Raw genomic sequence first — 25,769 nt, 5'->3', positions numbered from 1 at the left:
CGAAAGAATGTCTTAACGCCTGTGCAGCCGCAGAAGTCATAAAACCAGACAAATGACAGGTTTTAGCCGACCGCTCGTGACACCCCTGTGCATGCGCCACAGATCTACATGCCGGAATTCCGTCCGGTCGCAATCATTTGTTTACGCGTGTGCATTTGTTTACCACGCAAACGGCAGGGCATGAGTTGGGGCGAGCAATCGAGGTTTTGTGTATTTGTGTACATCTATGCACACCTACACCATGGTAGTCTGTTCTCCAAACTGTTCAAAACCACAAAATCAGATTGAAAGGATGTGAACCACACCTTTAAAGCTTATTTCATATAGTAAACTTCACACCATAAAGTGACAAAGCATTCAAACAATACTTTTATTATTTATTCATGAATTATGGTTTAGCAAACCACATATGGCACTGTCTTCCAAACAAATAAAGTAGGCTATGATTTAACACTAATGGGGAAATTATGTCATTAGATAATTCATGTACTAGTGACAAGTATGAGAACGTCATGAATAATATCTGTGAACAACCAGTCAGAATTATTGGCTAGTATTGATAGTTATAATAACAGCAATTAAAACACTGGATGTTGAAGAATGAAAATATTTAATACGTGTCTGTTAGCCTTTGTGATAACCAAATGTCATATATGCCTTGTAAAAAAATAAAATAAAAATCAAGTCACCGCAATTCATCCTTAAATTTTAGCCAAAGCAATTATTTCCCTCTGCCCCGCAGTTCATTCTGAAGGTCTGGGAAAGCTCGGGCCCTCAAGCCTTTATGTCGGATACAAACGTGGTGTTTCTCAAAGCGACTTTGATCTAAAAAAGCAAATGCTTTTAAAGAGCTATTACTTTAATGTAGGCCATATGAGTCTTGCTGTCAGGCTCGTATGCAGCAGGATGTTATCGCTGAGCACCCACAGCCTCGTGTCTTAAGGCAACACACTTCTTTATTGTCTTCCCAGATAATGGCCGCCAAATCTTGCACAAGGACATTTTTTTTTACAAAACGGGGTGGTTTGTAGGGTTGCATGGTTGATAAGGAAATCAAGCGCTAAGGGGAATCATAAATAATTAGATTCATCAAAACTGGCTGGAAGCGACAGCTCCGTATAGTTGTTGAAATCTCAGAAGAAGCAAAGCACCCGACAAGACATCTGCTGTCATGGTGGTGGCTGTGAAGTCAATGTGAATTGGTGTGGGGGAGAGCGCGAGAACTGTTTTATTGGTAGCTGAAAGTGGAAGTGCATGAGGAAGTGTTTTATTGCATCCTTTTGTGGACGACTGGTTGAGCTGGGGCAAAGACAATCTGCTGTGTAATGCCTCCCCACAAGTTGTAGTAGAACGATCGGAGTAGTCTCATCAGGAAAATAACAACATTCGCTGCAAACAAGGCCCTGTAGTAGTCTAATTGCGTTTCGCCATTTTTAGCCTATTTTGACATTAAATTCCCATGTACGCGTGATCATCATGGTAAATATGCGATTATTGTGTAAGTCAAAGTAGCCTACACAAATGGAGATTTACACACTTTAACACACTTCACACAAGTTAATTTGATCATGCAGGTAATGTACCTTTTTTTATTAGCATTACTATTGGCTGTATGTATTAATCAATTAGTGTAAACATTTCGTCACTGCCTCTGTGATGGAATCATGTAAATGTGATGTAAAGCCTAGTGGCAACTGGATTTTTTTCTGTTGTACAAAGCAAACTAGACATTGATGACTACATTTCCGATCATGAATTGAACCAAGATAAATAGTATTTTGACCCTCGGTATTGTCCTGTTTATTTACGTTTTTTAAATATTGTTTTCCACTCCTGAGTAGGCTAAGCATCTGATCTAATGATGACAACTGCCAGCCAGCCAGCCAGCCAAACGGTTCATTTTGTAAGTTCCCTTTTCCTCAAGTACTGTTTACACTCTACAAGCTCATAATCCCGGACACATATCGTATAGGCCTGTCCAACCAAAAGCCCCTTGAAGCTCAAAGTCCTCTACGCATGTAGACCCTCAAAGCCGGGGCGCCGTCTGTCAAAGTCTGGGTTTCATTTTTAGAGTAAAGTTTTGATTCAGGACGTCATTATGAGGTGTTGCTGAGGTGCCGAGACGGGTGCCAAAACAGCTTAATTTCCCACCTCAAGTCATTATAATATAGCAGCCATATAACTTGGACCCACTTCTATTGACGTAGAAACACAAAACATTGTCCTACTAATAGTTTTTTTTTTTTTTTATACATCCACGTTTTGATTTGATATAATTTACTGGGCTTAAAGACTTGACAAAGACAGTATGTTTTAAAGATATATTTAATTAAAAATTAAATGAAAAATAAATTAAAACCCTTCTGTAAATAGGTTTTCGCTGCACATAGTTAGTAGGCTAGGCCTACTTCACATATTTAATAGGGCCACTCATATTTTAGTAGCATACATTTGGGCGCGTAGAGGATCATTTGATTTTTTTATTTTAAGAAATAATGAATTTAATCATGTCATATATTTGCTATAAAAAGAGTTTAAATTGGTATCTTTTGCGCTGTGGATAGACTTATGGTGATTTAACCCCCCCCCCCCCCCCCCTTCTACTACCAAGGCAAGAAGGCTTTTTTGGACTTTCTGTACAAAGACTAAGCGGTCATAAAGTTTAATAACCTCCCTTTACTCCCTTTTCACTCCCCCATCTTCTCTCTCTCGCCCTCTTTCTTTTTGCTCCTCAGGCGCAGGCCCGGACGGAAGGACTATCTGATCGTACGTGTCCTTGAATAAACCCTAAGCGAACATGCAGAATTCCAGGACGATAGCTCAATATCAGCCAGTCCCGCTGTTGAACACAGGTCTCCGTGAAAAAAAAAAAACTATTTAAACACTGCTTGTCCTACTGTTGGAAACAACTTAAGAATGTCTGCTGACGCAACCGCCAAAGCACGCACCGTGGAAATAAATCAGATTTCTATCCCGTGTCATATTGTAAAGATAAAGTAACATGGTATAGGCCTACCCATGCAAATATGACACGTTACATTATAATTCCATCCTCAAGACCGACCGATTGGGTGCATTTAATTTTTAACTGTCCTAGCATGATGTAACTGCTTAGTAGGCTCATTTTTGTACGTTTGGACAAGGAAATAGTATGTTTTTCTTACATTTGTAATGGAGAATGTCTGTTGTTGGTTTGGTTGCCTTCTCACCAAACAGAGAATATAGGCTACATATGTTACTGCTAATCTTGCTACATGGATATATGTTACTGCTAATCTTGGAATTGTAACTTTTTTGCATATGAATAGATAGAAAATAAAATTAAGCAAATTAATACAAGCCCAAAGCATTATCATCATTATCAATTAATATTCATATTATTATTATCATCATCATCATCATCATCGTCGTCGTCATTATTATTGCTGCTTTTGTGAGAAAGCATCCTGCATCAATGACAAATGAGTAAATAACACATCGGTCTGAGACATACATTATTAGCCTATTACAAAGTGAATTGTTAAATGAGGGTAAACTTTGATCTCGTATCTGGATAATAAAAGGTATTAAGACAAGGTTACCATTGGTTAGGCCTGTAAACGATGTCATTCAAGAAGGTAACCAACATACTGGAATATAATATATAGGCCTAACTTATTCCACATACACTGCCTACACGTATGGCAGGCGCATTGTGTGTTTAGTCTATAATTAAATCGTAATACAGCTAGATAAATCAGAAGTCTCAAGAAGAATTGAGGTAGTCACGTGGTGCATGCCACGTGTCTGCCAGCTCGTAAAAGGTGGGTACACAGTCCCTTTCAGTGTCATAAAATCTCCCCATACCAGCTCAGTTTACAGATGGGTGATTTGTTTATCTTCTAGCCACTTATCCTTCTATTTCTCCTTCATTCACTACCACAGACACAACCCCTGATGATTGAACTATATATTCTGCAATGGTAGCCTAATCGATATGGGCCAACTACTGATGCAGTCAACATGTTTCCTGAAGTAAACACTAGGTGGCGGTGTTGATTTTGACAAGATGCTCCCGAAGCCTGAGATTCACTGCATACAGTCAACAAACTGATTGGGGCAGTTTATAAATGGATTGACATTAAAGCAGTCCATTTTTAATATTAATGCCAACATATTTACATAACAGGTCTACCGCAACAACCATAATCTAATCAACATTCACTTATGATTACTGTATCACCATGTACTCCCATCTTTACTGGTTTGGTTTTAGTTCCGTTAATGGATTAAACATATTACACAAACTAAGAAACTAGATAACAAGTAGGTTCATTCTGACAAACACATCTGCAAACATAACATTATCCCATAGTCATTAAAGAGTTTCTCACGTAAACTGCATGCCCAAGACTTCACCATTGCTGGAATATCATAACGAATTAAACCATAAAAAAGGAAATAGCTCAAAGTAACATGCTAACTTAAATAGCTTGAGCAGTGAACTACCGAACAAAGAGGGAACTCATGAAGTAGGCTACCTAATCACATGATGACCTGATATGGTATTGCAGCTTAAAGGGAAAGTAAAATTAAGTGTCATATTAATTTGCCCACGTGGTTAGCATTCATAGATTGGCTGGCACGAAATAGGTTATGCTAGTAGGAAACAAAAGCACTACATTTAACTTCTATACCAAATACACGTTAAATACATGTAACTACTATGAGGTAAACAATTTGCTACATTTGCTTCTCACATGCAACTCATCATCCAGCAGACATCAAGCGGTTGCTGTATCAAGCGTTCCGTTTCCTGTAATGTATTGATGGATGAATGGTACAGGCACAGGTAACACAGGCCCCAACTACACATCAATAACACCGACAAGAGGCCACAGATGTGGAAAAATAGCCGTTTACTGCTAGTAAATGACACATTAGAACAACAATTATGTGTCTTCACATCCATCGTCCCTTACATAGTTGTACAACAGAAGCCTTGCGCACACCCAGACTCACTGATCACAACTGCGTGTCCTTTTTATGAATAGGAAACCAACGCACTTTGACAACCGAGGGTTAAATCAGGATGGATAAGTTGTTACATCATAAGATTACTTCCCAATGAGTACTATTAGATAAAAATGTAAACCAATAAGGAACGCAGATTCACAAACTTACCCACGTTCTCCGCGCCCTTTGCTGTGACGCACGCTGACTGGTCCAGCGGTTAGCGGCGCAAGAGGGAGAGCCCGCGTCGTGCCTAATGCGGTATCAGTAAATATCCAAGAGCCTGTAGCAATTCCGTTCGGCTTTTCAGAGGTGAGACTGAACGTCTTCAGTATCTGATATTGTGCGTCCGAAACAAGGAACAAAGCAGGCCATCCTACCTATAGTCCTACCTCATTGTAGGAGTGACAGAGAGGAAGAGCGAGTGACGGCGAACAGGAGCGAAAGGAGGAGGAGGAAACGGAGGAAGGAGAATGGGAAGGGGTGGGTAAAGGTAGTCAAATGAAAGTACCAGCATTCTGCCCAAGCGACTTAGTAAATCCTAAATTAAAGACAAAAAAAATTGGAGCTCTTGGTCTGCCTTACGCGAATGGGTGAGCATATGATAGCAGGAAAGACAACAGTACAAAGTTCACGTTCACGGAGGGCGCATCATGTGACCTGCTGCAGCCAATCCAAATAGTACCTAAGTCGTAAACTTTTATTACTTAGCTGTAAATTTCCCACCAAACAACCAGGAATGCGTTGAGCCCCCTCCGCACCCTCAGTTCTATTCTTTATCGTTTTCCCTACAAATAAGTCCCTCAAACCGCATTAGGATAGTCTATTCTTTCTTATTGGTACAGTTTTCATTCTGCATTGCCGATTATTTCATTCATTCCTATGTAATATCTCGGGGCTATTAGTCAGAACTAGGCTACTGATGTGCTCACCATAATAACAATCATAATAGTTAATAGTGTAGTGTTGTAGTCTGTATATTTCCAAACACTGTTGGCATCACCACTTATTGCTACTGTTTGAACATTCTTGATTGTCGGCTATGTTATTCATTCTAGCATGAGATTGTATGGGCTGCTGGTCAAAAGGGCACTAGTAAATTTGCCTTATTAAAAAGAATAATTTTAGTAGTGCAGTTAGTAGTGGAGTATTGTTGTTTATAAACACAGTTAGCACCGGTACCATAGGCTACCCATCGTGTTAACTCCAACTGACTACTGTCACAACGATTTTGGGCCCAATTGTGCCCAAGAAAGTGAAGGTAATCCAGACACGTGAATTAGCTAGATGACTGTCAATGGATGCACTCTTGGAGTATGGAAATATCCTGAAGTGTTTGTATGAGTAAATGCTTTTAACGCTTTGCTTGGAAACGAGGAACCTGGGGATATCTCAGAGCGCCGCACTTGTACGCCACAGTAACGCCAACTGATTTATGAATAACTTGCTCTTGAAATGCCATTCTGTTTTCAATAAGACTTGAAATGTAATTTGAAATGTAATACAAGAAATGTAATTTTCTGAAATGTTGCCTAACAAATATAGCGAGAGAGTAAGAATGGTGTATTAGCTTTTACTCTTGTCTGTGTAGGCCAAAATTGTATGTCCATTGGCAGTACATTCATGGAATATGAATAAATAAGAATAAAAACGTGTACAACAAACCTTGCATTCTTTTTTGTTTCACCTTGCATCCAAGCACCGCATGTTTTCTTTTCCATGAGTATAGCCTTTCCTTGTCAAGGCCTAGTTATGTTGGACTGTAGTGCTGTGCTGTAATGCGAAGTAATATTTTAAAGGGTAGATATAGAATATTCCCTGGCTGTATCTTACCCTGCAGTAAAACATGCATAGGGTTAGCCTTCTTTACAACCAGTCGTAGGGCTTTCTGTCTAGCTACAATGCGCGCACCAATGCTGTTATTTCAGATCATATAAAGAAATGTTCAGTTTTCAGGCATTGACTTACTCAAAGTGAGTGTATTTGTATAATGTTGTTAGTTTTCTTCATACAACTTTAATGTTCGATTTGTTGAAAACATAGGCTATTATTAATATGATATGTTGGAGGAATGGTCATAATTCGGCAATAAGGTAATTCGTTAATGCCAGAATTAGTTAGCAAGAATAAACTAGCAAGATTTAAATGCTGGGTAACAACAGAAAAGCTAACGGTTCAATGTTTCATTGAAAACATTCGCATGGATTTAAAGACACTGGCGAGTTTATGAGCCACCAATAAACTTAACAGGTGATTACAGCCACGCAGGAAGTAGCTACTACAAGGGCAATATAAAGTACAAAGGCCAGACGGTTAGACAATAGTCACAGACAATTGTCACACAAGGAAAACCGGAAAGCCAGAAACACTGTCTATAAACCCTGTAGGATGCAGAATACTTAAGTTTGAGCAGAATACTGCTTTCTCCTTCTGTGAAGACTGCACAACTGTCTAGAGCTGTCCACCACTCTTGTTGAGGCATACGGCTGGTAAGCGCAACCTTTAAATATTTAAATAGTAAGTGCTTAAATGTTTAATAAACGTAAAACTACAGTATCTTTATATGATGATTTCATTTACAGCATTACGAAATGTCTTGGATTGTTTACTGTAATTGATTGGTTCAGATTTGTTAGTGCAAATTTGGCTAGTAATTAGTTTGGGGTGGTCTTAGTGCAGGTTTCCCCAGTCTTATAATATCCATTGCATGTTGCTTCTATAGCCATTTTAAGGTTTAGTCTGTGAAAGAAAGTCATAATACAGTGACGGCAGAGAATATGAAATAACAACAGGGACATCGTTAAAAACTTTCCAGCCGTATTACCTTCAGTTTAAAAGGAAATAGCAACAAAGAGCCCTATCAAATATTGTATAATGTTGCCTATTCGGCGAACTATTCCTGCATATTCTTTCGTTACTGTCTTTATAATATTTCATCATCATGAAAATACTATACACGTCATGTTTTTTTTTTTTTTTTTTTATCATAGGAACGATTCGTCTAAGTCTTATAATCAACTTTTGAAAGAACATTACACTATTTTGCTTGTTTACTTTTCAAATTTCAGGTGATTTCAAAACACGCAGTTAAACTATGTTTATTAAGGTGAGAAATTGCACACAATCACCTGTTCCGTTAAATGCACGCTCTCGCGCACGCACGCACACACACATACATACACAGACTTATAAAGATCACATGAAATCTGTAAAGAGGCGTGGGGGCTTCGATAGATCAGGCCCCTAAACAGAAGATCTGGCATTTGTTGTCTAATGCACCTTGCATTTACACTGAATTTGGGACAACATGTTTCTTACTGCATCGTTTAAACCAGTTGTAATCATTGAGTTGTCATTAGGAGTCCTTAAATTGTCTATAAAGCCACGTAGCCTAATATAAAGCCCATGTATTCTCCTGTCTTGATGCCTAAATACTTAATTTACTTCAGATATTTAAGTTGCTGGTGATTTAGGATTAGTCTTATTATACGGGGACATAAGAACAGTACTTATATCTTTGTCCTAAGTCTAAAGTTAGTTACCCTAGTCTAGGTTACATGAACTTGTTCTACTGTAGTCTAGCCTTTGGTATCAGTTTACTGAACTAAATACGTTTGAAACGGCGACTTTTTAAAGGAAATTATGAGCATACAGGCTCTCACATTTACAAACATACTGTATGATTGACCTAAAACAGCATATTGCCAGAATATTTAGGTTACCAATTGTTTTTAGGCCTAGACAGGTCGACAAATGTGTCAATTTCTAGAGCTATAGTTGTCAAGCAAATGCATAAATGTATGCAATGTTTGTATTATGTAGTTTGCACAATTTACTGTGTGTGTGTGTGTGCACGCAGAAAATGTAGAACAAGTGATTTTTGTCTTTTCCATTTATTGTACAACATGGCAACACATGTGCATACAGAAAAAGTTACTTTTTCCCTCTGAAATATAAGAACTCAAGCCTTTGTGGCACAATGTTTACGAAGACATACATGTTCAGTGCAATAAAAATTCTACTCTAGAACACCAGCACATACATATGATAATAACTGATGCATGATCAGAAACATTACAGTTCTTCAACTGGTAGAACAATTGTCACACAAAAGTGCGTCGGTTTAGGCAGTTTAAGTTGTTGGGGACTTTAATATTAACTTTTATTATTTTACTGCGTTGTATGTCAGAACTTTTACATATCGTCCCCTTAGAATTATAAGGTTCTATCTGACATTTTTGTCAAAATTGAGTTATTTACATATTCTTATTCTGTGACACCTTAAGAAGATGAGGTGAAGTGTTTCTTGTAGTTGTATGCATTTTTTGGACATTATATCTGAAGAGGTTTGTTCCACTTAGCAGTATAACTCTATGGAATTCTAAGACTTTGAAGCTCAATATCTCAGAACTACTCAGAACGCAGATAGAACCCTATAATTCTAAGGGGAGGATATCGACATTGCCTCTCAAGACTTCGTGTTATAGACATCTGTCAGAAACCCTCAGCTCAAGCCCAATTTCAAGTTAATATGAAGCTGTACACTGTAGCAATTTACTTAAAATCAGGACCAGTTAATGTTAAGTAATGCCTTTGTTCGAGATGGAGTTTCGAAATTAATTTCTTCAATAGAGGTATACAAACCCGCTTTTGCTATCGCCAGGCATCATACATTCCCGTGTATAGTGCTTTCTCCTTCTGTTTTTTTTTTTTTTTTTTTTTTAAGTATTTCCAGACAAAATCATGGCTTCTAAAGTTTACAACTAATAGATGTCAATACCGCCAAGTCTTATCGAGGCCTAGGTAGTTAGATGCCCTTGAATACTCAATCGAGTGTAGGTCTAGTCAGGTAGGCAGCCTTAATGTAGAAAAGCAGGCTTTCTAGGCCTACTTGTATTGCAGAGTGTGTGTCAATAGGCTACATTGATGTCATTAAGCCGAATGATTCAATTGTTTCCTTTAGCATTTGATTGAGTAGCCTAACCAAGGATCATATTCAGTTTCAGCAAAAATGTCACAAATCGTACAAAATATGCATTACAAATTGTCTGTGATATCAATATAATTGCGATTAGCTATAATCAATTTTGAATTGAAGGGCGAGAGGAAACTGCCATTGAAATAAAATAAAATAAAGTTGCAGTTTCCTCACACTAGGTAGCATCGTATCGACTCCAAATTTTAAAATTTGCGTCATAATTACATGGATTCTCTTAATTTTACTCCACCCAAATTACATAAATAATAGACTACTGAAAAAAAAACACACATTGATAATATAAAAGCATATGTTCGCAATAAATGCTATAATTATTGAGCCCTATCCAAGCACCCCAATAAAGTTGTCCTTCTCTAAAGTTGTCTACGGTGTTTTTTACTGAAGACTATGTTCTCCTCATTTTCACCACACAGAAATGTTGGTCATATGGAAGAAAGAGCTGATGAAAAAGAACATTGTGAAGTAATTGTATATTTCATTCTTGTGTTTTATGGGTTCTTTTGATATCAAGGCCTATGAGACGCGGTTGAGGAACACAAAAAGTGTGAGATCTGGAAATAAACACGGACCTTTTTCAGGGAGATCCAGCTTTATAAAGCATGGGTTCTTATTGGATGCCTCTCCTCATTTGGGGATTGCTGTGTAGAGAGGAAGCAGTGTCACAATTGCCTCTCTAAAGGATTTCCTCACTTGTTGACTCAATAAAACGGTGGTCGTAAAACGGGATCTCTACTCTCTCTCTAGCCTCTCTCTCCCTCCCCTCCTCTATCTTTCAACTTTAAGTCGTATAACCATAAAAGAGGCAATAAAATCACTCTTTCGTCCCCTCTTCCTCTCTTGTCTCTTTTTTCTCTCCTTCCTCTGTTTCTCCTTCTTCGTTGGTTTCTTCCTCGCCTTCTCCCTCTCCCTCGGCTTCGGCCTCCCCTCGCTGGCCCGGGAATTTGTCTTTGTTGTTCTCTTTTTTCCATTTCATACGCCGGTTCTGAAACCAGATCTTCACCTGTCGCTCTGTTAGACTCAATGCATGGGAGACTTCGATACGTCGTTTGCGTGTGAGGTAAGGGTTGAACAGGAACTCCTTCTCCAGCTCCAGTGTTTGGTAACGACTGTACGTCTGTCGACCGCTGCGCCTTCCGGGAGCTAAGAGAATCAGTGGGTAGATGTTTAAGCATACAAACGCGGGCACACACACACACACACTCACATAAAAAAACATGTGATACTGTTTGCATTCGTGCATATAGCAGCTGGTTGTAACCTAGCGTTGAACCTGATTTAAGTTTTTTTTATGATACTTGCTTGTGTTATGACTAGGGTGATGACACACCACACATTCAGCTAGTATTTATTTGGTGAGACGACTTCCACAATATGCGCCTGTATACACCTTCACCATTAAATCTCAGCAGATTGAAGGATGAGTGAAAATCCAGGCCAAGTTCTGTTAACTGTACTCTGAATTATATATTGTTAGTGATGCGTTCCTCTCTTTTATTGTTAGCTGGCACGTCTTCACTCGCGGTCAAATAAACGTCTTTCTACGGTTAAACTGTATTATTTACTTGACAGCATTTTTAAATAAATGATCGATCCTGACTATGTGAAAGACACCACCGTGGATAATTACCGAAGATCGACAATACGGTGAGTCAACAACCAACTGTGTAATGCCATCACACACGGAGAATGTCTCGGCTCAATGCAAACAAAACAAACACGTACACTCAGATATACAAGCACACACATAGAATCATACACGTACCACATATACACAACAAAACAGTTGATGTATTTTTAACAATGTAAACTGAGGTATTAAACGTAAAAGCAGGAGCTGACCGTGGGGTCTCATCCAAGGAAACATAAGACCAGGCGACGGGTTTTGATTTAGATGGCCTTGTCCGTCTCCGAGGTTAGTGGCATTCGACGATTTACAGTCTGGGTATTGCGCCACACTCGCCTCTTGCTGGGCGCCATAAAGTGATTGTCTCGGAAGAGCGTCGTAGCCGTAAAATTTCGTGGCATCTCCGTGGCACGCTAAAGCGCAGGGGTTCTGTTGGTATCCAGGAGTGGAGATCCCAGGCGTTCCATGGTGAAAGAAGTCCTGGACGTGATGGGGCGTGGGTTGGAAGCCCGGTGCCGTTGCTCCAGCCCCGTAAACCAGCCCATGGGTCCGGGTGACGGTTTGGGGGAACCTGCAGTCGTAGTAAGTTGGCTCCAATGTTTCAGCGCCTTTGTACTTGGAAAATAACGGGTTCACAAAGTAGGAGCTCATATTGCCTTCCCCCTTCCTGTTCAATGTTGTTGTTGGGTGAGTAGAGTAGTGGACAATTCGGTATTACCTTAGTTCTTTTCCAGAGCCCATGCATATAACCGCCGGAATCAAACAACCATAGAGACTGGCTGGAGAAAATACTGACACTTTTAACGTCCAACTCCAGGTATCACCGTTTTCTTCCTTTCCTCACTGCCTCCCTCCTTCTCCACTGAGGGCTGCTCGTTTTTACCCTTTTCTGTATTTGCCGCGGCTAATAGGACTTATGTCGTGAATGGTTGATGTGTGCTAGGCAGGCTAGCTCCTCCGACACAGTCACAAGCGTTTTTGCGCGCCCCCCTTCCCATGACATAGACCCCCTCCCTTCTCCACACACCAACCTACCAGCCTCAATCCCCCTCCCCTTCTTCGCGTCCCTAGACGTCTACCTTGAGCAGCACTACTCGCCTTTAGACTGTTTGTACTATTGTACATGGAAAGGCAAATCGACGCTCTTCATGACGCACATTTCGATTTTGCCCTTGCGTTTTGTGCTTGATTTCACGTGTGTAGCCTACCAAGGCCCTGGATTGTGTAGTCAGTACAGGCCTAGTTATTATCTGGTTATTATAACAGTAACAGTAGCTCGTATAATGATAGTAGCCTATAATAACAAAACTGCAGTGAAACTGCTATATTCTGGCAAAACAATTGTCTGAATGCGTGTGTGCATTTTAGAAGATGGTCATGGTCTGCACTACCATACTGAAAAAAAATATCCAAAATGATGTTTATGAGTAGCCGAGGCAACGCTTTGGTGAATATTGAATGTTATTTTGCTTTACACGACAAAATCTCCCAACAATGCTACATCCGATTGGGTCTGCAGATGTTAAAAATATGTGTTCGGTTAACATCATATTAAATGGGAATATAATCAAAAGGAAAATCACCTGAATTATCTATTAGCCTACTGGCTTTGCATTTCATTAAGTTATGTTTCTGGATACATGTTTGTATTAACTGTGAATAAAATGGTGTCAATTAAATTGTAATTGTCGCATTCATTTATTTAAGGAAATAAAGCGATGATCCTCTCATCAAACTGTAGGCATCACTACTTTCATGAAGGTGTTCAAACCACGTAACACAAGTGACCTTGCATTGTCTATGTGGAGCATTTCAAATTTTGCATAGGCTACAGATTATTGCCTTTCTAGTGAAAGCCTCCCAATGAAGAAAGACCACTAATCATGTACCCACATTGTGAAGGTTTGCTTTCGACGCATGGGCTATGCTCTGGAGCAGTGCACATATTAGACTACTACGTTTGTATTATTTTAAGCATAGCCTAATGAGAGATTCAATAAAAACACGTAGTCATTGTCATTGTTAGAACTCTAGGACAGATTAATCGTCTCTGTTAGCAAGATATTGTAAAAGACTACGTCAAACAAGACTAAATGGCGAAAGTAGATGGAAAGCTGTTTGACAACCATGGATTTTCATGAAATTAAGTTGTTAAAACACCACGTACTTGTTACTACAAATATAGGCTAGCATAAATTCAAGAACAGAGGGATAATGCATCAGTTCAGATCATAAAAAGGCTTAAATAATATGCCGGAACGACTCGTGGAAGCGTAGGCCTACCCAAGGCTTTTACACAGGCACACTACATCGACAATAAGCAAGGGTTCTAACTTTCAATGAGGGACTGGGCACGTTTCTGTTTATTGCATAAACTCTCTCACGGTATACAATGTGTGGAGATCAAAGATGCCACATGAGAAGTCCACAAGGTTGGAGGTAAATGGTGCACCCTACCGGATGCTACACAGAAATGCACTGCACGTCTCACAAGCCTCGTTTTGTTGACAACACCTTTTCATCGAGACTTTTAGCTATAAAGTGAGTATTTATGGTTTAACAACTCAGGGAAGCAAATGAGGATTCAACTAGGCTATTTAATTCAGCCGAATTACCAATTCTCACTTTAAGCACTGGTAAGCACTTTGCAAATGAACCTCAGAGCTATTTTGCTATGCATGGAAAGGGATAGGCCTAGTAAACATCAGTAGAAATGCATAATGTCGCCTAATATTTTAAATACATATATTTCATAATGATATTGTTGAAAGTTGTATATTAAAAGGTATGAACCCTTAGCTTGAGTTAGGCTATATAGTCCCAATTAGATTTGTTATGATATAGGCCTAAATATACGCTGTGTTATTTTCAGTTTTCCACAATTAAAAAAAGTGTGTTAGGATACAGTGTAAGTGCTTGTAGCCTATCTGTAGTCTATTGATAAAGGCTACCTGAGGTCTTCGATGATTAAAGAACGGTCTACTCTGCTCAGAAGCACAGGGTGTAGAACAGGATGCGTCTGCAATGATCTTCAAGATAGATCAACAGCGTCATCTAGCGTTACATTTTGTGTTTGGTCACAATGCTTCATCACTCTTTCTTTCAGCTGGGAGATCTTAGCGTGGCAGAAACGTTTGGAGTCACCAATGGAAAAAGCCATATGTGGATGGGCCTCTCAAGGCCTCTGATGATCCCAGTGAAACGTCAAATCATATGACCAAGATCTGTTATGCCTGCGCCAAACTCAAAGGCCTAGCCTACGAAGAATAGGCCTAATTACAGCACGTTGTAATAAATAAATAACAATATTATTATAAATAACATTTATTATTATTATTATTATTATTATTATTATTATTATTAGTAGTAGTAGTAGTAGTAGTAGTAGTAGTAGTAGTAGTAGTAGTAGTAGTAGTAGTAGTATCATTATCATCATCCACACGATTTCACTGCCAGTGGTTTCGACTTTATTTTGGTTAGGCTACTCAACAGACACACTATCCATTGAATGAACAGATTTCCGGAAGCGAAATTGCATTTAAGAAGGGTAGCTAAGCAACCATTCAGATATTAGTGGCTGGACACTGGTGTGGTTGTGTAGTTGCATGTGGTATGCAATTTGGATTTTTAAAGCAGGCCTTTACTCTGCAAACCCCCTTCTTCTTATAGCAGTGAAGATAATACAGAGGAAAGGCAAAGGGGGTCGACACGTTTGTAGTGGACAGTGCAGACAAAACAAGTGCAATAAGCTTGCTTTGAAATAAGGCCCAGCATTGCATCCAATAAGAGCAATAAAGTGATTTAGCCCAGACGTCTAGCCATCTCCCCGGCTTGGCTTTGTTCAATTGCGATCGAAGCAAACAGTGCAGCCGCAAGCAGAGTTGTAAAACCTGTATACTCTGTGCCCTGCGGCGGAAATGTCCAGCTTGATTGGGCTTTAAAAACGCTGCATCCTGTCAATAATGTTTGTGGCACCTTCTAGAAAAGAGACAGTTTCAGACATGCTCGAGGAGCCAAAACTCCAGACCTCTCACGCTTTCAACAAAGTGACGTCTACACCAGCACTTGAAAACACCAGCTGGATTTGCTGGTACAGTATAGGAGGAAATGTAAAAGTACACACTTACAGGAAAGTGCGAGCTATTTAATATCCTTTTCGATTTAGCTTAATCTCTTTTACTAAATAAAATGCTATCAAATAATAAGAAAAAATACTCTATACACATGGTATTTCTCCATAGCAGACATTAATTCATTTCGTGTAAAAACTGTAGCCTATTTATTTACAGACCAATACAAAGTTGGTTTAAATTGGTTAGTTAAAGGTATCAACTGCAAAATAGCACGCATCTTTTATTTGTTAACTTTATGTTTTCACATACCGTACAGGCCTATGTTACACATTATAAATGAAATCCCCTTGATTATTAAGAATAGTTCTTTATTTCAGATATGTTTGTTGTCATATTCTGCACATTTAGCCGCTAACATGTCTATGAATTCTCTCAATAACATGTTATTGTAAACAGTCGAATAATATCGTTTCCATTTTTAATTCGAGAAAGATGTATATTATGGAAATAGCACTCATGACAGACATTTCGTAGGCCTACATTCTCACATGAGCATGGCCCCTGCCTGCATCCAATGTAGTAGCCTAGTGCAGTAGTGGTGCCTTCGCAGTGGGCCTCAAAATGTCACCCGTTTGCAGTCTAATTCAGATCACTAGCATGTTTTGCTACCGTGGACGGAAGTGGCCAGGAAACGTTCATTACCGAGGAAGTGGATTAGAGGAGAACAACGACCTATACCTACAGCTGCTTTCAATAAAGATTAGCATGCTCGTTCTGGCGTGCATTGTCGTGAGAGAATTTGTTTAGCTTTTCCTCCATGACAAGTGTTCGCTCACGCACTGTGTTAGCGCACGCCATTAGGCCCATAAGGAATGTTCTTCTCTTGGTTTACTATATGTCGAGGGACAGAACTATGAATGCAAGCAGTCCATTACGATTAATCCTGAAACACAGTCGACTGAGATGTCAGATATATTTTAATATAATCACAATCTACAATATAACATAAACTTTCAGAATCAAGAGGAAATAACGCATACGGCAGTTGCAACATATCCACAGTGACGAGAACACAAACAATCCCCTTGTAATTGTGGTTGTCTTTTCTTGTACAAAACTTTCTACTCATAGTGTACACATAAGATGCAACACCTAGAAAAATACACAGGTATTAAATTACACGTGAACACACAAACACTACTGAGTATAATTCCTCGTCTTAACTCTATCCCATGTTTTTGTTTTTAATGTACAATGTCTTAAGTCGCGTTTCATGGACGCATGGTATACAAAAATAAAAAAGTATGTGACCAAACAAGCTGTATGTCACATATAACAAAACAAACAAAAACAGCCAAAGTAAGCCGCTCAGAAGTCATCCACAGATCTTGAGCAGTGAGATAGCTTGAAGTGCAACACATGTAGAAATCATGAGAAGAGTGACTGAATTGTTTTCGAAAATTAAGTCCAAAGTTTCAGTCATTATTTGTCCATTTTAATTATTTAAATGTTGACGCAGGCTTATGTGATCTTCTGTGTCATTTTGCGCTACTGCTCATTACTCTCGGTCTTCTCCTTATTCATTTTCTTCATCTTCATCCGTCGATTCTGGAACCAAATTTTGACCTGTCGCTCGGTGAGATTTAGGACACGAGCGACCTCGTATCGACGGTCCCTTGTAAGGTACATATTGAACAAAAACTCTTTCTCGAGTTCAAGTGTTTGATATTTGGTATAAGGACACCGTTTCTTCCTGGTGGAGCGCGCATGGATCCAATTCGCCACTGGATTATCTGGAAAAAACAACACACATACAATGTTCAAAAATGTAAATAGACATCAGTGGTTTTAATCCCAACTAGGCCCACAACATCTTCTGGGTGTAAAGAACAACCCTCATGGTCTGATTTCGTCATAGTTTGAAAACACAATAGATTGCACATAAGATGACAATATCAATTTGTCCCAAGGACATTGTAGCTTTCAAAGCGAAGGGTGAAAATCAAAGGGTGAATTCTACGTAGTAGTCCCCCCCCTAAAAATATTTCCTTTTCAAGACGGTCTACACTGCTAAAAAAGGATCCAGTCGTAAAGAAGTGAGTGCGCCCATTTGCTTTATTGGCCCATAAAAGATTTTTAAAAGCCTGTAGTTTCAAGTCTCGGCAGGATCTGCAGCTAAGGCTGCTCAGTGTGTTTGGGCCATTCGCATTCCTAATGGTGGAGCTCCGAGGTTTGTCTGGTTCAGACTGCTTTAGTCACTTATTTCCCAACAGGAAACACTTCAACATATCAAAACTACGATAGCTTTTCCTTTGCTTTTGACCAATCATGTTACATTACCTAAAGGAAATACTTCATTATTTGAACTAATCTCTTTGTAATGCCAATGGCACACCTGCTTTGAAAAGTACTTTACAGATCCATTAAATCCATGAATCATATGGTTATAATTAATATTGGCATGTTATTTTGAGAGTGCTGTAAATACAGACCTTAAAAGCAAATTGAAATTCCCTGAATAATGGATTAAAAGAGCGCCATGTTGACAGGCCTCAGAGCACCTACTATACTATATGGACTCCGATGAAGAGGTTATTGTCGTTTCAATGATACAACTCAGTAGCCTATAACAAATTATTTATACAAGCTATGGTCATGATTGCAATGTAAAAGTAGCTGTCCACTAAGAGTTGTTTCCGCCATGAAATTCTCAACTAGTCCAAACGAGGAATGTTGTGGTGTTATTTATGCCCATAAGAAAAATTTAATTGCTGGTTAACCACGATTTAAAGGTTATGCTTCTCAAACAGAGGTTTAAAGAGAAGGAAACGGCCTATATGAGCTTTGGTCTTGATTCTCATCGCGCCAATGAAAAGCTTGTTTGCTGAGATTCCCCATTTTATAGCCGGTTTATGGCTGCTGCTTACTTTACAACCTTAAAGCCATTGGCGTTTGTCCTGTCTAGCGCTGTCTAACAGCCCTCCAGAAGAACCCGCGTTCAAAGGGAACTGAAAAGGGACAATAATTTCGTTTTATAGTAGGGGCCAACGGACAACATTGAGCCAAAATCCCTCAATGGCAGAACATCCCCCTCACACCGCCATCACACGGACCGTAAACAGGGATGGTGGCGTAGCGTATACTTACTTGGATCTAACTCTGGCTTGTCTTCCTTGAGCTTGCCGGAAACGAATGCATCCGCTTCGGGCGAAGGGATGATATGTTGTGCCTTATCCCGGAGATCAGATGAAGAACCATAATAGTAATCCGGATAGCCGCGTCCGTTGGCGGCGATGCATTCCCCGGGTCTGCGTTCGGGGATACCGTCGGGCTTCAGTCCGTAGTGTCTGCTGTTAGCTGGGTAGCCTGGGAAAGAGACTGTTCCAGAGATGGGCTCCAACCACGACCGCACATACCTCGAGTCTGTGCCTATGTGTGGCTGGTGGGTGTAGGGATGGTACACCACGGAGGACTGTGAGTGCACTGGGCCCCAAGACGAGGTAAAGACTGGAGGTTTGGGCGCAAAGCTGCAAGAAGGAAAATCCGAGCACTCCGGGACAAGCGGAGATGGTCGTGAACCGGCAGGGAGCAGCTCCGGCGCGGAGAAACGCGACGCTAATACCTCCTCGCTCTCGTGGTTTATCAACGAATCCACATAATAATTGCTTATAGGACCCGTGGTCGACATGACGATGTGATGCCTCTCTCCTCTTTTACATGCATCAGATTATTATATGGAGTGTATGTGTACTTTTTTATCTGCCCATAGAACAATCAAGTCAGGTAATTATTTCTCCCGGGGCTTTTGAGCTCTTATTGGCTGGTGGAAGACACGTGATCATATTTACTCCAAAATTATACAGTCGATTAATGCGCACGCAATCCTTGGGACAGTGATGTACTTCAGATCTTAAAATGCTCTTTATGAAAAGGATTTCCATTCTATGACCAATCATTAGACTGGAATAACCACCCATCATGCCTTAGTTTTAAGCTGTTGTCATAAACAATGAAGAGCTGCGCCCCAGTTATTGGACTACGGAGGTACGTTGACCGCTCTAAAGAACGCACTATTTCCTCGTGTAATTTGTCTTTGTCGACAAAATGTCGTTTGAAACAAAACATCTTTGACATATCCACTAGAACTACTCGATTTCAGTATTACCATGTATATCATGATCTTATGCATTATCCACAGCAATCGATAGTTTATTTTACCGGTCGGACTCTTTTCCATGTGCAAATAAGATTACTTGGGTCGAGGCTGATGTGAATCGGTTTTACTGGAATATTCAGTTGCACAAACTTATATTGCATTGGGTATTGGGCTAAACGAACTTTATAACTTTTGACTGGAATTGAGAAAACCTGCCCACTACTGGGGCTAAATTCGGAAAGAGGCCATGCATGTTTTTATGTCCCTCAATAAATTTTTACGAGGACCATTTGATTGTTCATAAACGTGTCGTTAATAATCATAAAAAAAAAAACTCAGCTGAGTTCATCGTATGACAAACATAAAACCAACACTTTACACAGGGAGCATTGCAAAAACCACAACAGTTACAGAAACATATATTATGACCAGCCGTGCAAATTAGAGCCACCAAGGTCTTCAATCTATGTCCAATCGATAACAAGCAAATGAGCGTCGATAAATATGACATTTTTGTATTGCTTTTCATCAAAAGAGTCCTTGGCCTACTAAAGAAATTAGCCTAAAGCTGGATGCTTATGTACAAAACATCTGCAACAATTCTAATTATATTAGTATAGAGGAGATCTTAACTCTGTTTGGATCTAAACAATGTGGGCGAAATCTATGGTGTTGTTAGTGTATATAGTGCAGGGGGTGATTGTCTCTCGTGTGTTGACATTGCAGCTGCTCGTTTTACAGTCCCTTATACGACTAAACTATGTGTGCTAACCCTCCACAGTCTAGATATTTGTGCCAGGACCAACAATGAGGACTACAACGTTTAAAGTTCATGTTGTGCTACCCTCTAAATTTCATCATTAAGACTATGATTTGGACCGTCCAGTGCCAATTGTAAATACGTTATAGCCTATCACATATTTCCACGACGTTCTAAAATAGCACATTTTGTTGCTAAGGAAGTTCTTCCGGTATCTTCATCTGGAGGGAGATAGAAGGCAGACACACCGCACTGCGGTGTCGAGGTCTCTTGATGAACAGTCATTGTCACTCGGGTACACTGCTAGGCCCAATATCCTCCTGCCGCAGGATTGCAGCCAATCCCCCACCTCTGTAATAACAATTCACCAGAAGTTTCGAGAGGATGACATGCTGTACGCCCTTTTTGGATCTAGTCTTTTCTGTAATATTTTTCCACCATCTCTGCCAATGCGGAAAGTAGGTGCTGTCCAGTTGTACAGAATAGGCTACACAATAATGCAACAACGCAAATTACCAGGCAGTATGCAAGCCCCATGTCCAAAATAACGGTCATGAGGTATAGAAAATTGCTTTTTCATGACAGTCGTCTAGTTCATTGTGGTTATGCTGATATTGGTCTCACAATAGACTGTCACATTAGGTGCACCCATCTCTCATTAGCGTGGAAAACAAGAGCATGTTCATTCCCAAACCTTAATTAAATAGGACTGCGAGTTGGAACAATAAAATAGATCCAGATAGTGAACACAGTACAGACCTTGTGAATTAATTTGGTCAGCATTGTGATTATTTGCTGGGAATGCGCGTTTATGCGCTAGTGATGGCAAACTGGGTAAATAACTAAATTGTATTAGATACTAATCGATGGATCGATAGCGATCAACAGCCATGTTTATTTTGACGTCCTAGTCAGGCAAATCCAGTCACTATCTTGCAGTTTACTGACAAGATATCCCAGATCAAAATTATATACACGTTTGCCTAAAAAAGTAGAAACAATAAACCTCATATTCAGTAATGTGGCAACCTTTATGTTAGTCAGTCCTGTCAGTGTGCCAGGCGTTTCGGCTATGTCTATTAACCCTTTAAATGAAACTGATTCAAATAATATAACCCACGTCCAAGTTATATGTTCATTTATACTTTTCATATGCTCTCTTGTCGCCTATACCCTGTCTAAAATAAAATAATACTAATCAGAAGGCCTATGTCCTGTAAAGATTCGTTTGACTTTAGGTTTGTCGAACATTCATTCGTCTCCATGCATTGAGGATAAGTAATATTGAAGTTTTTCATATAATCAAACCAGTTGCAACAGAATACAACGAAAATCCATAAAAAGTAGTCCATAGGTCAATATTTTCCAACGCATTTAGACAGACAGACCAACAATCCCTAGTGACAGTGCTATTCTGAAATCAAACTATCACTAAAATATCAAACGATGATGAATGACTACAAACAAAATAATCGTGGAGGATATTCCATGCTCTAACAATAAACTATAGGCACATATAATAAAGATGTAATTAAAGGCACTATAGGAACTATAGGAAGTAGTACGCCTACTACGCTTCATTACATAGTCCGGCTTCAGCAGGCCTAGCTGTGCAGCCTAAATGTGTTCTAAATAATTAATGACAAGACAGTTAATGACTTAATGAACGATCGCTCATCTTTTCGCAGATGTGGGTGTGTGTGGGATGCATGAGTTTCTAACATAAGAAAATATTAAATCATTCGGCGTGCCATTACTTTGGTTTGAAATGTAATAGTTACAATTTCCTTATTGGCTATGTTTTCTAAAGGGTTTTGTCCATATTCATTTCGTATTGCATAGCTGTCCTTCTGACTCAGAAAGCGACACTGGCTTTGGGAATGGCACTGCTGTTTGTGTGTGTGTGTGTGTGTGTGTGTGTGTGTGTGTGTGTGTGTGTGTGTGTGTGTGTGTGTGTGCCCGTGAAACGCAGACGATCCGAGGCCTTGTGATTAAGATAAACGAGGTTCAAAGAGTAGCCTTAAAAAAACGCATGCGTGTCTCTGCACTGTTGTAAAATGGCAAGAATATTCTGAATGAGTTGCCATATAGACATAATTCCAGACCTTCCGAAGTTATTTTTTTCCTAAAATAAGAATGGCTAATAGATGGCTTGTATGTAGGACCAAACTAATTGGCTTTTATTAATAGGTGTTGTCAACTGTAGCCCAGAATTCAGTGTATTACTACATCGTGAAAAAATGATATGACCGGTTCTCGACCTATTACGACAATGTGACATGTCAATTCTATATTTGTACGCTACAGATCTCTGTCCAAAACTTACTCAAATTTTACGCACAGCCATGTGTAAAATTCATATACAATCTCAAATGAATTAACGATTTCTCTGTATGAAAATGCTCAAATGCTAGTCGGTCAATGTTTAGCTTTATGCCCTTGTCCCCATTTTTCGTCCTGTTATTGTTTTCCAGTTGCCTATTGCATTGCACCCTAACCATGCGGTCGCGCGGGAATTACAAAACATCCAATCTACAAAAGTTATTTTGTGGTTTACTGGTGAACCCCATAAGAATAGTGGAGCCATTTGTGAGCCATTACTTTCATCGCTATAGCCTCTTATGGACCGACTCACCAACCGCAACTGCAACCATTTTATAGCAAAGACTACGTGATCATTAAATCATTTTGGATTTCACAAGACACAACTCACAATTTATACGAGAGTAAATTGGCATATGGTATTTAGCCCATGTATGACTTCCACTGTGAAATATTACAGTTCTATCACAGTCATATCTGTATGTTGATTTCAACGCACTATATTCTGATAACAAAAAAAAAAATAATAATTTGATATTGAGAGAGTTGGCTATTTTTTACTGACAAAATGGTTTTTGCAAGCATGCGAGAGTAGCTCAGGCCAGTAGTACTGACATCATACAATCAAATAGCCTACGTGGATACCCACAAATGTATGTTATTGATGATAATGAATACATTTTATCTTAATACACTTGTGATGCGTTTCAGTTATTTCCTTTATTATTAAATTAATAAAGAATAATACAATGTAACTTGCATTGCCTATGTGTTTTCTTTTCAAATCACCTTCAAGCTTGCTGTAGGTTAAATAATATCATGATGATTTATGAAAAGAAATAATTCATGAAAGTGGTTATTTTTTATAATACTCATGGGTTTTCATCATAGCAAAGCACGAGAACTGAGATTGCACCACTGGCCTTTGCACTTGGGTGCTAGCATAGCATATGCTAATACATTGAACACGCTCTCCGAGTCTGACTGTGACAGTAGGCCGGTGACACTGAAAATGGCTTGTGTTCGTGGTCACCACAAATTGTCACCATAACATTTAACACGACCAGACTGAAAATTTGTGGAGAAGACAGCCGAGAATCGGGTATTTTTTTGCATTACGTCACCCATTACTGCCACCCATCAGTTGTTTCCAAAGCCATATTTAACTGCCATTTAACCATGAACCCATCACATCCTGCTCTCTGGCGTAATTGGGAAGTAATGGACTATTAAGACAGAAATTGCTATTAAGTTCACTGGTGATAAAAGTAGGAGGACTCACACGAACTGAAGTTATTGTTGATGATAAATTGGTGTTTTCTTAAAGAACAATTCATAATTTTACTATTTTGCAATAACAAAATATTAATAATGGGTCAAATCCCATTCCAGTGCCCGCAATGTAGTTCATTGAGCTGAAAGGAAAACACAATTGAATAGAGAGAATATTTCTTCAGACAAACATTTTACAAAGGAACGCACAGTGTAGCCTAATCAGTAAAAAAAATGTAACCGACATGTTTAAACATGTTTGTGTTTTGTATGGTTGTTCTACGTGAAGAGGACACATCTGACAACCTAGAGGAAATGTCTCTGCAACTGATCACGTTTCCAAACAGGTGCCCAACTAAAGATGCATGTAGCATTTCAGTCTCTATGTGCCATGTAGCCTAAATGGTGAATGTCTAGAGTGGACGTTCTATCACTGAAACCCCCCACTGAATGAAGGGGGGGGGGCATTTAAACATTTTCTAGGTACATCTAATATCTAATACATATGCAGTGCGCACAAACAAACTGCAACCTATAGCCTATAATGGCATATAGCCACTTGAAATCAACCATATTGAACTAATAAACTATGGATGTGGTGTTACTGGAAGAAGGTTCACCGATGCACTTCAAGGTGAGTTTGACTGCTGTCTAGACATCGACTGAAGCATTCTGCCGCAGTTTCAAAGCACACCAGTGGCACAAGGCTGGAGCCCATTTTGGATCAGCAACAAATCATTAGAGCCGGTAGACGTCACAAGCCATGCTCGGTGAAACTTCGTTAGTGGAAATAAACCACTTTATATTAGTTCCTTCACACATATGAAAATGCCCAAGGTAAGCATTGAAAGTATAGACTATAAATGCTGCAATGACCGTGCTTCTCTATCGATAATCAGAATCACAAGAAATGGCGTGTGTCCACAACGATAGTAGCCAATGGCTGAGAGAGAGAGCGCATAGTGTCTATTGGCCTACCTGACAAATCCTGAAAGCAGAACAGCCTAGTGTTGTCATTATTGTGACAATATCTATCCTATCAAGAAAACTGTATCTAAATGTAAACCATTTCTAAATCTATATTTCTATAGATTGGATGAAATGATATACCTATTTGGTCCAGTCAATAAATGCAAGTACCTTGACAAAACTCGTAACAAAGTCTCGTAATTAACAGTAGCCTAATCTATGAACAGGACTATTCACACTTATTTTTCACGATCACATATTAATGCGCCATGGCTTTAATATGTGACTGGATAAAGCACAGCTTCAGGAGTTTAAAGAATCTTGTTTATTACTTGAGCTGATTGCGTCGAGCTGGGGTAGTACTGTGAACTCATAAACACATTGAAAGCCGTCGCTTTAAAGTCTGGCTGACAGAAAAGGTAGGCCTGGGGGCATAGAGAAGAAAGCTTCTTGTTGTAAAGCTATTCATATTATGACAGCAATCGAGTCTTGCCGCCCAGAAATGTAGGAGAAACGAAAAAAGGAGAGACATGATCTGCGTAAACAAACCACCCAAAATGAAGACATGAAGTTCAGACAGGTTTATCGTAATGAGGACACCA

The 25,769-nt window shown here is 39.4% G+C and overlaps 2 protein-coding genes and 1 long non-coding RNA gene across 3 annotated transcripts in view; 1 reads left to right on the top strand and 2 right to left on the bottom strand.

Annotated features, from left to right (window-relative positions):
* Positions 1 to 2,978, top strand: part of LOC121706732 — a 51,879-nt gene extending 48,901 nt beyond the window's left edge. Inside the window, exons 2-3 of the long non-coding RNA XR_006031121.1 lie at positions 1,842 to 1,903; positions 2,736 to 2,978. This is a non-coding gene — a long non-coding RNA (uncharacterized LOC121706732). The remainder of the gene's footprint in view (positions 1 to 1,841; positions 1,904 to 2,735) is intronic.
* A 5,888-nt stretch (positions 2,979 to 8,866) lies between these two features.
* Positions 8,867 to 12,590, bottom strand: LOC121706729 (homeobox protein Hox-C8a-like). The gene is made up of 2 exons (XM_042088706.1): positions 11,831 to 12,590; positions 8,867 to 11,131 (listed from the first exon to the last, which is right to left on the bottom strand). The coding sequence occupies exons 1-2, from the start codon at positions 12,264 to 12,266 to the stop codon at positions 10,803 to 10,805; spliced, it is 765 nt and encodes a 254-aa protein (XP_041944640.1). The 5' UTR covers positions 12,267 to 12,590; the 3' UTR covers positions 8,867 to 10,802.
* Positions 12,591 to 16,647: 4,057 nt separating this feature from the next.
* LOC121706728 (homeobox protein Hox-C9a-like) lies at positions 16,648 to 19,704 on the bottom strand. The gene is made up of 2 exons (XM_042088705.1): positions 18,836 to 19,704; positions 16,648 to 17,481 (listed from the first exon to the last, which is right to left on the bottom strand). Exons 1-2 carry the CDS (start codon positions 19,374 to 19,376, stop codon positions 17,237 to 17,239), a joined length of 786 nt encoding a protein of 261 aa, XP_041944639.1. The 5' UTR covers positions 19,377 to 19,704; the 3' UTR covers positions 16,648 to 17,236.
* Positions 19,705 to 25,769: the final 6,065 nt, after the last annotated feature.

Source organism: Alosa sapidissima, chromosome 4, assembly GCF_018492685.1.
Source record: "Alosa sapidissima isolate fAloSap1 chromosome 4, fAloSap1.pri, whole genome shotgun sequence".
Classification (NCBI taxonomy): domain Eukaryota; kingdom Metazoa; phylum Chordata; class Actinopteri; order Clupeiformes; family Clupeidae; genus Alosa; species Alosa sapidissima.
The sequence above is the reverse complement of the archived record's forward strand: the minus strand, read 5'-3'. Positions and strand labels throughout refer to the sequence as shown.